The sequence below is a fragment of the Nylanderia fulva genome, unplaced genomic scaffold (genome assembly GCF_048542155.1).
Source record: "Nylanderia fulva isolate GAGA-0341 unplaced genomic scaffold, ASM4854215v1 Scaffold10, whole genome shotgun sequence".
NCBI lineage: Eukaryota > Metazoa > Arthropoda > Insecta > Hymenoptera > Formicidae > Nylanderia > Nylanderia fulva.
This window is the reverse complement of record NW_028189193.1, coordinates 6,308,029-6,321,564: the sequence shown is the minus strand read 5'-3', so window position 1 is coordinate 6,321,564 and position 13,536 is coordinate 6,308,029. Positions and strand designations below refer to the sequence as shown.

The following is a 13,536-nucleotide window of genomic DNA, read 5'->3' as shown; positions in this document are numbered from 1 at the left end:
AATTATTTTACTGAAACGCATTACATGAAAAGAGATATTGCGGAAATAATTTTTATAAAAATGCATAAAGACTCCACAAATTTACAGAAAGACACAGATAATTTAAATTTAATATACGATTTGATTCTTAATATCATATACACTTCGCCCGAACAGTATACCTCTCTAGGTCACTGTTATTGTTTTGATACCAACACGGAGGATTAGTATGTATTGAATTCTCGAACGGCACACATCGTCTCTTGACCCACCACACGACTTAATTTCAACGTGTAATAAAGTAAAGTTTTGTGGTGTATTTAAGTTGACTAATTTTCTCTATAGGTAATGTGACACATTATTATCATTTTGCTTTTATAACTATTATAGTGTCTACTTTTTATTATCATACGCGCACGATCATTTTTGCTCTCGTTTTGTTTCTTTTTGTTTATTTTGTATCTTGTATGCCGTTATACAATTTCAATGTTCGAAATTTTATTATATTGTCACGAAAATATATATCATTTTTAATTAGATTGATAGTAATGTTTATATCACACACGCCTAAGTTTATTGCGATAAATGTGTAATAGTTTAGTCGTGTATTAGTATTTAATTTTTTACTATCAATTCTTATTCCTGATTGTTATATTCTTTGTGTTTAATTGTCACGGAAATTCATATTACTTCTATTTAGATTGATCGTAATGTTCATACCACACACATCTAGGTTTAGTGTAATATCTTATTGTTAGTCATGCATTAGTACTTTATTTTTTATTATCAATTTTTATTCCTGTTTGTCATATTTTTAGTATTTAATTTAGATGTATTAATTACAGACACTTGACCAAAATTTTCGGTATCATACAATAAATACTTAAATCGTAGGCAGTCTGGTCGTTTACTTTCGCTGTTCTTGATAATATATAATAATAAAATATATATATGTAAAATATCAAATAATATATTATATTACAAATATATAAGTTAAAACGTCATATAAAGAGATGAAGAGATATTGCGTGATACCAAAATACCATAAATAATAATGCGATAGTGTAAAAAGGGAATCCTAAATATTGCACCTTCGCAAGCGATTAATTATCCAGTTGCTTCAAAGTTTGGACAATGTTTATAAGCGTACGTTTCCGCTGATTCTGTTGCAGACATGAGCATCTTTTCCTTCAACGGATTCCTCTTACTAGGTTTTGCCGTGGCCACGGTACCGAATGTTCTGATGCTGGGTTCACTACAAGCCACGAGAATTTTGGACCAGAATCCGTCCCCGACGATGTGCAACTACAGCAGAGCTAATTCAATACTAAAAGCTCAGTGCTCCAATCGAAAATTGCGGAAAATCCCTTTAGATTTGAAGGCGAATATACAGGTAAAAGAGTCATTTAAATATATCTTACTTAAAATTGCAATAAAATAATTGTCATGTATGTTTTTGCCATTATTACAGAATATTTTCTGCATATATCGCGAGGATCTTTTATTAATCTTATCTAATTCAATTCGCATAAAATAAAGAAATTCATAACGTGTTCTAGAAAACCGTGGTATTCCGGGTTATTTTTTGACAATAATAAGAAAGTTAAGTTTTATGAAATCGATTGAATAAAATGTCTTAATTGATTTTGATGTAAGAAATCAATTTGCTAGTATAAAATAAACCAAAATTAAGTATGTAATATTCAAAAAACGACCAATAATTTCTTAATTAAAATAAAAATATCATGACGTTTCGATCTGTGGTTTAGGTCATTTTTAAATAAACTGATTTCAAATGAACTACAGGTCGAAACGTCATGATATTCTTATTTTAATAAAGAAATTATTGTACATTATTGGTCGTTTTTTAAATATTACATACTTAACTTTGGTTAAGTTTTATGAATTAAAAATAATATAATAAAATTTACTCAAATCTAAAATAGCACAAATTACAGTTAGATTTGAAGGCGGACATAGAAGAGAGATTGTTGTTTAAAAATACATCTTATTTAAAATTGAAGTAAAAAAGTAGACATGTACTTTTTTCATTATACAAGAATATTTATTGCATATATAGTGACCATTTTTTTATCTTATTTGCAATTCGCATAAAATGGTGATTCGTAACGATATTATTTAAAATTGAAATAAAAAATAATCATGTATCTTTTTCCATTATAAAAGAATATTTACTGCATATATAGTAACAAATTTTTTATCTTATCTGTAATTCGCGCATAAATTAGAGGGATTCGTAACGAGTTCTAAAAATTCACGAAATTTTGTTTTACTTTTTTTTAAATATGACAAATTAAGATTTATATATTAAAAACAGTATAATAAAACTTTAAATATTATTATTAAATAAAAGTTTCCATTAAAAATAATTTTCCATATAAGGTTTCATATCACATATTTGATCTTGGAAAGTCATTTAAATATCATTTTTAATTTTTTAAATAATAATCCTTATTTTTCAATGCATATTTTTGTAGCTAGTCCTATTTAAGAAATTCAAAATAACCTTCATGTGACATTCAAGCGACTATCCAATGTCAAACCAATGACGTCATCTTATATTCTTCTCGAAGTCAAAAAACTTTTGTTTGAAACATTCTAAAATGCATTGTTTAAAAGATATTCGCGTAGATCGATTATAATCGCCCACCCTGTATACTATACGTTTCATACCTGATGACAATCCTGTCATTTCTCCTTTGTTTGTTAGGTGCTGGATATTATTGGAAATCAAGTGATAGAACTAAAAAACGAAAATGTGCATCTTTACAAGAAGCTGGTCTTCATTTATCTAAATGAAAATTACATTTATAACATCAAAGAGATAGCCTTCGCCAATCAGCCTTATTTGGAGGTTCTGGATCTCACGGACAATCTTTGACGCACACTGCCCAAAAGTATCTTCCAATTGCCGTATCTTCACACGCTCTATCTCGGCGACAACAATCTCATCGATTCCGCGTTTAAGGTGAAGGTCACTTCATCCCTCAGATTGCTGCAGCTGTTCAAGAACAAGCTAACTGCGATTCTAAACATAGGCGTCCAGCCGACCCTCCTTCATTTATCTAGATGAAAATTACATGCATAACATCGAAGAGATAGCCTTTACCAATCAGCCTTACTTGGAGGTTCTGGATCTCACGGACAATCTTTGACGCACACTGCCCAAAAGTATCTTCCAAATGGCGCATTTTTGCATGCTCCATCTCGGCAACAATTTGCTCACCGCTTCCGTGTTCAAGATGAAAGCCACTTTGCCTCTTAGACTGTGCAGCTGTTTAAGAACAACCTAACTGCGATTCCAAACATAGGCGCGTTTAACCGACCCTCCTTAATCTCGACGTGTCTGACAACTTCATTACCTCGATCAGCACCGAGGATTCTACTCGCTGAAGGAGCTCGATCTGACCAGAAATAGCATCAGATTCAACTGGGGCAGCTGCAATTGTCAGACGTTCAACGTTTGGGTTAAGATGCGGCGGATCAAGATGAAGCCCGACGATCTCTAAAACTGCACCGATTCACCGGCAGCTCTGAACAAGAATTGCGCCAACGTGAGTTTCAGCAATCGGACGTACAAGCTGTTTAACGAGTGCTCAGCTATCATACAGCAGGAGTTGGAGACCGAGAAAGCTTGATCGGTTTGGATAAGCGTTGCTTTATGCGTCACAGTGCTCCTTTTCGTGGTCTTCTTGGCGTTGTTTTGCACGCAAAATAACGCCACGCAGACCACAAAGAAAAACCCCGAGATGAAGTGGACGATGCTTATCCAGACCGATCAAGCCTTTTCGGTCTCCATCTTATACTGTATTATAGCCGAGCACTCGTTAAACAGTTCATACGTCCGATTGCTGAATTCCACATTGGTGCAGTCCTCGTGCAAAGCTATAGGTTAATCGGTGTAATTGTAGAGATTGTCGGACTTCATTTTGATTTGTCATAGCTTCACCCAGGCGTTGAACGTCTGACAATCGTAGCTACCCGCTTTAAAACTTATGCTATTCCCGGTCAGATCAAGCTCCTTCAGCAAGCAGAAAAGCGCCAGATCCTCGATGCTGATCGAAATGATGTTGTTGGACACGTCGAGATTAAGAAGGGTCGGCTAAATACCTATGTTCGGGATCATGGTTAGCTTGTTCTCGGCCAGCTGCAGCAGTCTGATGGGCGAAGTGACCTTCATCTTAAACGCGGAATCGGTGAGCGGTCTTGGGCCCCCTGATCGAACCACTCATGGCTCGATCAAGGAGAACAAGGAGTCTCACTTAACGGTACCATGACGGTTTCCCCAGCATCACACACACAAAAAAAAAAGGTTATCGTCGAGATAGAGCGTGCGAATATACGGCATTTGAAAGAGACTCTTGGGTAGTGTGTGCAAACGGTTTGCTGCTCCTTCTGGTTCTTGCGCTGTCTCCGGTTTCGCTTGTGCACGCAAAACAACGTCACGAACACAACAAAGAGGAACACCGAGATGCACAAGGCGACGTATATCCAGACCGATCGAGCCTTCTCAATTTTCATCTTATGCTGTATCATGGCCGAGCACTCGTTGAACTCGTATGTCCGATTGCTGAATTTTACATTGGTACAGTCTTCGTGTAGAGTTGTAGGTGAATCGGTGCAATTGTAGAGATTGTCAGATTTCATTTTGATCTGTCGTAGCTTCACCCAGACGTTGAACGTCTGACAATTGCAGTTGCCCACGTTGAATCTGATGCTATTCCTGGTTAGCTCGAGCTCTTTTAGTGAGCAGAACGGCGCCAAATGAAGGAGCTGATGGCGAACAAATACAACATCTAGCTGCATCAACAGCAACGTGACTGTAATTAGTGAACCAGCTCTTCGATTACACAAAAACATTGTTTATTTCTCGTAAATATATATTCGATTAAATGCTCTGTGAATCCTGAGTCAATTAAACTTTTTCAATAAACACAAATACGACAGTTCTTGCTCTCTTTCTTTCGTTTTTTTACTTATAGCAAACATCGTTTATTTGAGAAATAAGTTGCTAATAAAGAGAGAGAAATAATTTAATCGACTGTGAATTTACAGAGAACTTAATCGGATATATTATATATTTACGTGCCTATGCTTGAGCATCATTAATTCACATCGCGCAATGTTCAATAAGCGTAAAATTATTATAATAACTTGAATGCTGTTTCTGGCGCGATTGCCATTTTTGGAAAAATATATTACTAATTTTTGAGAAAGTGTTCATTGGACATACATTAGTTATTCTTGTGCTATCTGGGTATAAATATATTATTCTCCGCGAAGCTGGTCTTTTTTATTGATTATTTTCGTTAAAGCGTGTTTTCTCATTTTTTTCCATTCAGAGTCTTAAGTAATCTCGAATAATAAGTAACATTAAAAATCCAACGTATTTTTCTCGATATTTTCGGCTACTGGCAATACTTATATTATATAGCCTTTTGAATACAGACCTTATAATCATCAAAAGTATTATTAATTATCAATCACAAGTGAAGAAGACAGTTCTGCGGATATTAATATGTTTATATCCTGAGCACAAGTATGTCTAATTTATTTCCAGTGAATATTCGTGATTGGACATTAGTATATTCTTAAACAATTTAAATAAGGTCTATCGGACATTTGATGAACGTTTATAAGATGTACATTAGTCACAACAGAGTACGTCCGCATAATCAATTCTGGATTGATTTTAGATCTATTATGGACTGATTTAGGATCTTTTTTCAATTGTAAATTTTAATTATAAATAACAATTAAGTAAATTATGTTTAGTTGTTAATTTTATTTTATGAAAAATACAATCATATATGTGTTAAAAAATATTTAACACAAAACAATATATATTTTTTATATTACTTTTGTACGATAAATTTTGGTACAGGAAAGACAGCCATTTAATAGAATACTATTAATTTTTTAATACTCAATATTATATATTGGTAGGCAAATTATAGGAAGTTTTGGCTGTACGTTAATTCTTTCAGCTTCTGTAACGGCATTACTAATAAACATATTAAAACATTCATCGTTTCTTTTGTTAATAATGTAATTTTTGAGATTTTTTAAAACATGACACATTTGGCTAAGCTTATTTTTGGGGTTTGAAACATTTTACTAACAATATCTATTTTTGAAAGCAAATCGTGCCAAATAATTATAAAACATATAAATTTGAAAGAAAATATTTTTTGTGCTAATAAAACAGCCATATTTTTTGTTATTTACTGTTGTTTAATGTTATTTAATGTAATCAAATTTTTTTTAAATTAAACATTTTATGGTTTCTTTCCATAATTCGATTGCACTGTTTTAAAGAACATTAAAAACTATAAAACTTTTATTTGAAACATTTTTTTATATCCTTTATCCGCTTTGACGGTATTAGCTCAGAAATAAAAAAAAATCCGATTATTTCAAGGGGGTATTTTATTTCCTAAACGTCGAAATACGCCGCTAAAAAAATACGGGTCTAATATTTTTCAATGCTCTACAACATATTCAAGGTTCATTAAACCGTTAATAACATTAAAATTATTTCAAAGTATTTACACACGCACACGGACACACACACTTATGTATTCAATCACAACAAATAAAACATTACTTTGGAGTTTTGGAAATAATTGTTGCTTCTATTTTATGATATTGATTGGATGTTTCATTGTGAGCAACTGTCATATTTAATATATCGATTTAATAAAGAGATTTAATAAAAAATGAAAGAATATAGATTATATAGATTATATATCTTTTTTCTTTGCCCCTTCCACTTCCTAAAACATTTAGTCATTCCCAGTCTATGGCTGTCCACGATGCATTAAGCCTCGTATACGTTAGTGCATAGATTTTCAATTGATTTATTAAGAATAACGTAAACTGCAAGTTGTTTTTATATTGTATGTGTGTTTATTATATATATTTTTGTTGCATAAATAATAATTACCATAAAATATTTGCTTACCGAGATTATTTTAATTTTAGTAATTTTAATAATTTTAATAATTTGTAAATAATTATTTTAATAATTTTGAAAAACGTAACTATTAGTTTGACATTGAGAATTTAGTTCCACGTGCAAGCAATTTCAGAGGAAACACTCAGAGGTAAGTTTTTCTATATATAATTTTTTTTACTTGATGGACACAGCATGGAAAGGAACTTTACAAAAACTTGGCGAAAAATATAATTAAAAGACTTTATGCAAAAAATTGCCTTTTGAAGCATTTAAAGTAATATTCTGACATTTAAAAAATTTCAAAATGAATGTGATTTAAGAAATTTTAATAGTATATTAGCTAACAAGTGCGGGGGATCGTAAATCGGCCGAGAGTGCGGAAGTTTGGCGCACGAGGCGAAGCCGAGTGTGACAATCCGTACGATCGGCCGATTTATGACCCGCATATGTTGGCTACGATATTTTGTGTGACTGGTGCGTGGAAAGAGAGTTTTTCTAAAATTCCATCATGTGCGTAAAGGGCGACTTTTTGCGCGCCGGTTGCACAAAATAAATTTATATCTAGCCTTTTCAAATTCACAATAGTTTTGCAAATATTGTGTCATTTTAAAACATGACTTGATCAGACTTTTGGTATAAAATTTTAAAGTGCATTCCGACAACACATTTTTCAGAAATAAACCAGGAATATCATTACACGCATTCCATTTGTATCTACCAGATACAGTTCTATAACCGTCTTTCCTTTGTAATCTCACAGGAAGAATTAATTATCGATAAAAACTTATATAATGCATTTTTAATTATCATCTGGTAACTTCATAGTTGTATATTGTTTAAAAATTTATATATTATAATTTATGTATGTATATTATATTTCACAATTTATAATATAAATTATATAAATATATATGTATATATATATATATATATATATATATATATATTTAATAATTAAATTTATAACATATATATATTTATAAATATAAAAATTTAAATATATAAAAAAATTAAAATATATATATTATAAACATCTTTTATATATTTGAATATATATATACATTATAAATATTTTTTATATATTGTAGAACAATTATGTAGCAATAAATAATTGACATATATAGAGAAATTAAGAATGAGAAAATATGTTTCAAGTAAAAAAAAAGTAGAGCCAATAAAAGAAAATCATCAAGGAAGATCTCTTTGTATAAAACATTTCTTTCACGAGCATCATGTTTGTAAAGAATAAAAATTATAAGCATTGCAAACCATATTAAGTTTATTTAATACATTTTTTATATTTTTTATCGTTTCGATGGTATTAACTCAAACATAAAAAACTGATTTTTTTAAAGAAAGTAGTTTACCACCTAAATGTCAAAATACGCAACTACAAAAAGAAACGCAGATAAAAAATACGATTCCGTCTCTTCAAAAGTGCTCGAAACGCACATAAATGTAATTGCGTCAGAAGTTGAAGCTATTATGATTCCATAATAGCCTATCTATCTCTTTTTTTCCTCTTTCAAACAATACTTAATCAGACTACAGAAATATCGGAGTTGCGCGTATAAATGAACGTTACAAGCACGGGCAATTACAAAAGTTACCATAATTTAACTTTTTTTTAAATACGTTTATTTAATAGTATATTAGCTAACAATTGCGGAGGGTCGTAAATCGGTCGAGAGTGCCAAAGTTTGGCGCACGAGGCGAAGCCGATATTTTGTGTGACCGGTGCGTGGAAGAGAGTCCTGCACACATGAAGATAACTCAAAATTGAATAAAAAGTTAATGTTTTGCGCAGTGATTTCCGTATGTATAATATATATAACTATCTATTATCATTTTAACTGGCAATTTCTCTCCATTCTACTGAAACGCATTACATACAAAGAAATATTACGGAAATAATCTTTATAAAAATGCAAAAAGATTTTATAAATTTACAGAAAGATACAAACATTCCTAATTCAATATACATTTCGATTTTTAATAGTATGTACACTTCGCCCGAATCGTATACCTCTCTAGGTCACTGTTATTGTTTTGATACTAACACGGAGGATTAATATGTATTGAATTCTCGAACGGCACACATCGTTTCTCGACTCACCTGTGACAATACACAGTGACAACTTATTTTATAAACGTACCTGTGTAATAAAGTAAATTTTTGTAGTGTGATTAAGTTATATAATTTACTGAAGGTAACGTAACACATTCTTCATCACTTCGCTTTTATAACTACTATAATGCCTACCCTTTATTTATCATACTCGCACGATCATTTTCGCTCTCTTTTCATATTTTTCATTTATTTTGTATTTTGTATGTCGGTATACAATTTCAATGTTCTATACTTTATTATATTGTCACAGAAATTCATATTATTTTTATTTAGATTGATTGTAATATTTATACCACACACGCTTAGGTTTATCGCGATATATGTGTAATACTACAGACGTGTATTAGTATTTTATTTTTTACTATCAAATTTTATCTCTAATTGTCATAATTTTATATTTAATTTAGATATATAAATTACAGACATTTGACCAAAATTGTGGGTATCAACAATAAACACTGAAATTGTAGCCAGTCTGATTGTTTACTTTTGCTGTCCTTGATAATATATATTATTAGATATATATAAAATATAAAATAATATATAATATATTATATTACAAATATATAAGTTAACATGTCATATAGAGAGATGGAGAAATATTGCGTGATACTAAAATACCATAAATGATAATGTGGCGGTGTAAAGAGGGAATCTTAAATGTTGCATCTTCGCGAGCAATTAATTATCTGGTTGCGCCAAAGTGTAGGTAAAATTTATAAGCGTACGTTTCCGCTGATTCTGTTGCAGATATGAGCATCTTTATCTTTAACGGGTTCCTCTTATTGTGCTTCGTCGTGGCCACGGTACTAGATGTTCTGGTGCTGGGTTCACCGGGAGCCGCGGAAATAATGTACTTGAAGCCGCCGCTGAAGATGTGCCGCTATAGCAAAGTTAACTTGATACTGCAAGCGCAATGTTCCAAACTGAAATTACGCAAAATCCCGTTAAATTTGAACGTAGACATACAGGTGAGATAGTCGTTTAAATATATCTTACATAAAATTGCAATAAAAAAATAGTCATGTATACTTTTTGCTATTATAAAAGAATATTTTCTGTATATATAATAACAATTTTTTATCTTATCTGCAATTCGCATAAAATAGAGAAATTCGTAGTGAGTTTCAAAAATCCACAAAACTTTGTTTCATTTTTTTTAAATACGAGAAATTAAGATTTATAAATTGAAAACAATATATTAAAACTTTTAATATTAAAATTAAATAAAAGTTTCTATTAAAAATTATTTTTCATATAAGATTTCATATCATTTATTTGACCTTGGATAGCCGTTTAAAGGTCATCTTCAATTACTTAAATGGAAACCCTATTTTTCAATGCATATTTTTGTAATTACTTCTATTTAAGATATTGAAAATGACTTTCATGTGATCTTCAAGCGACTATGCAAGGTCAAACCAATGACACCATCTTATACCCAACTCGAAGTCAAACAATTTCGTATGAAGCATTTTAAATCGCATTGTTCAAAGATATTCGCGTGGATCGATTAAAATCGCCCTGTATACGTTTCATTTCTGATAACATTTCTTTTCTGTTTGTTAGATGCTCGATCTTATTGGGAATTATTTGAAAAAACTGACAAAGGACAGTCTGCGTCCTTACAAGAAACTGGCCTACCTTTATCTAGGTGACAATTCCATTACTGAAATTGACGAGGAAGCTTTCGCCAATCAACCTTACCTGAAGCTGCTGGATCTCAGGTTGAATGATTGCGACACTCTGTCCAAAAGTCTTTTCCAATTGCCGTATCTTCACACGCTCTACCTCGGCTACAACCATCTTAACGATTCCGTGTTCAAGGTGAAGGTCACCTCGCCCCTCAAACTGTTGCAGCTGACCAAGAACGAACTAACTACGATCCCGAACATAGGTGTCCAGCCGACCCTCCTTAATCTTAACGTGTCCTACAACAAAATCACCTCGATCAGTACCGAGGATCTGGCGCCGTTCTGCTCGCTGAAGGAGCTTGATTTGACCGGGAATAGCATAAATTTTAAAGCGGGCAGCTGCGATTGTCAGAGATTCATTGCCTGGGTGAAGCTGCGGCAGATCAAGATAAAGCCTGACGATCTTTACAATTGCACCGAAACACCGGCAGCACTGAATGAGTATTGTGCCAACGTGAGATTCAGCAATCGGACGAACGAGCTGTTCGACGAGTGCTTGGCCATTATACAGCATGAGGTGGAGACTGAGAAAGCTCGATCATTCTGGATATACGTCGTTTCGTGTATCGCGGTGTTCCTCTTTGTGTTGTTCGTGGGGTTGTTTTGCATGTACAAGCAGAAGAAGCAGCTGACGGCAAATGATGACAACATCGAGATGCGTCAACAGGAACCTGCCAATAATTAACGAAATATTTGCCGATATAACGTAGAATCTTGTAAGAAGAGCTGTTTCTGCCGATGACAATACGAGAATAGAATTTTACGCGAGAAGAGCGGGATGAAAGTGAAAAAGCTTAGTCAGAAATGATTGGTCAATTGGACGTCGATTTAACGTCCAACGTATTTTATTTAATATTTCCGGCTTCTGGATGATAATTAATAACGCTTTTGTTGATCATAACGTTATTGTTCAAGAGACTATATAATATATGTATCTCACTCTTTCTCAGAAATTTATAATATACTTTTCAATAATGGCAATCGTGCCAGGAGTAGCATTCGAGTTATAATAATAATCTTACGTTAAAAATCTTTATTGAACATTGCGCGACAGAAAAAAAAGAATCCTTGATTCAAGTATATTTTTATTCTTGAACGGTATTTGATTGATTTAAGCATAGAATGCTCTTTATAATCAAAAATTTTCATTTGCCTTAATAATAAATAAGTTTGTGTGAAGTATATTTTATCCCTAAGATATATTCTTGTTTTAAAAATCGCGTATAGTAAAAACAAACTTAGTTACATTTGAACTAAGAATTATTATATATACTTGAAAGTATCGCTTATATCCGATGCTCACTTGTCACTTGTCCTTGCAATATTTATAAGTAAATTTCAGCTTCAACCAAGAATATTTTGCACTTTATTTTAAGGATAAATTATCTTTTATCCAAAATTATTTATATTTGGCGTTATTATAAGGATAAAATATACTTGAATCAAGGCATATTTGCATTCTTTCAAGAATACTGTTTTTTCTGTGTATTAGTGATGATCAGATACAAACTTAGTCACGTAAATATATATTATTTTAAATTCTCTGTAAATCCTTAGTCAATTAAACTTTTTCAATAAACACAAACAGTCCTCGCTCTCTCTTTCTGTTACTTATAGCAAAAATATTGTTTATTTCTCAAATAACTATGCTCATACACTTTCATCCCGCTCTTCTCGCCTAAAATTCTACCCTCGCATTGTCGACGCTAAAAACAGTCCTTCTTTCTAAGAGAAGGAGAGAGCGAGAATTTGTTTATTGAAAGAATTTAATTGACTGAGGATTTACAAAGAATTTAATAGAATATATATTTACGTGCCTAAGTTTGTATCTGATTATTAATAATACACTTTGCGCAATGTTTAATAAATATTATTAACGTAAGAGTATTATTATAGCTCGAATGTTACTCCTGGCACAATTACTATTTTTTGAAGAATATATTACAAATTTAAAAAAAAAAGTGATATACATATATTATATAGTCTTTTGAACAAAGACGTCATGATCAACAAAAGCGTTATTAATTATTATCCAAAAGCCGGAAATATCGAATAAAATACGTTGGACTTTTAATGGTACTTATTGTTGAAGATTACTTAATACTCTGAATGCAAAAAATGAGAAAATAGGCTTTATTGTAATCAATGAAGAAAACTGTTTCGCAGAGATTAGTATAATACAAACGCGTTAACTCGTAGAAAATATATGTAAATTTTATTATGTCTACGTTTTTATTTATTATAATGTGCTTGAATGTATAATGGTTATGTCATTTTTATATAAGAATCTATGTGAATGTGGCGAAGTTTTCGAGAAACTCTCTGCGTGTTTAAACGAATATTATCTCACTATACTTTTGGCGACAATATATGTGTAGAAAGAAATGTCGGCGTTAATTTCTTCGATGCCGGTCAAATAAATTTCTCGAAAGCCGATCGCTCAATGTCGTCGCATGTCTTTTGTCGATGTAATAGCGATTCGTTTTGCGACAATTTTTTAAAATTATTGACTCCGTGTTTTACGATTGCTATGGGTAATACTTAATTTTTACATACAACTGGCGTTTGCAATCATGAATTTATATCATATAGACAAGAATGTAACTCGTTCTTTATTGTTCGCTGAAGATGACCACAAAAATGTTCGAAATGTTAGAAAACTAAATAAAGAATAAATTTGTTTTGCGCACTGATTTCCGTGTGTATAATATATAACTTTCCAATATGATTTTAATTGGCAATCTTCTTCTATT

The 13,536-nt window shown here is 31.8% G+C and overlaps 2 protein-coding genes across 4 annotated transcripts in view; both read left to right on the top strand.

Moving 5' to 3' along the window:
- Positions 1-5,216, top strand: part of LOC114934706 (uncharacterized) — a 48,525-nt gene extending 43,309 nt beyond the window's left edge. Inside the window, exons 2-4 of one of the 2 annotated variants that reach the window (XR_014924849.1) lie at positions 1,152-1,372; positions 2,711-4,557; positions 4,663-5,216. Coding sequence is in view for 1 of the 2 variants with exons in the window: in XM_085483481.1 (XP_085339607.1) it covers positions 1,154-1,372; positions 2,711-2,881 (390 nt within the window). In the remaining variant the exon portion in view is untranslated. Of the gene's footprint in view, positions 1-1,151; positions 1,373-2,710 lie in introns of both variants that reach the window. The other variant, XM_085483481.1, reaches the window with a different exon arrangement.
- Positions 28-13,476, top strand: LOC114934687 (asporin-like). 2 transcript variants are annotated; one of them, XM_085483474.1, is made up of 3 exons: positions 28-324; positions 9,840-10,060; positions 10,659-13,476. In XM_085483474.1, the coding sequence occupies exons 2-3, from the start codon at positions 9,842-9,844 to the stop codon at positions 11,466-11,468; spliced, it is 1,029 nt and encodes a 342-aa protein (XP_085339600.1). In that variant the 5' UTR covers positions 28-324; positions 9,840-9,841; the 3' UTR covers positions 11,469-13,476. The 2 variants fall into 2 exon arrangements, with proteins under 2 accessions (XP_085339600.1, XP_029163225.1); XM_029307392.2 differs by lacking the exon at positions 28-324 and adding an exon at positions 9,037-9,168.
- The last annotated feature ends 60 nt before the right edge of the window (positions 13,477-13,536 follow it).

Coding starts and splice junctions, on each gene's coding strand:
- LOC114934687 (XM_085483474.1), top strand. CDS start 9,842: ATGAGCATCTTTATCTTTAACGGGTTCCTCTTATTGTGCTTCGTCGTG. Junction 10,061..10,658: donor ATTTGAACGTAGACATACAG/GTGAGATAGTCG, acceptor TCTGTTTGTTAG/ATGCTCGATCTTATTGGGAA.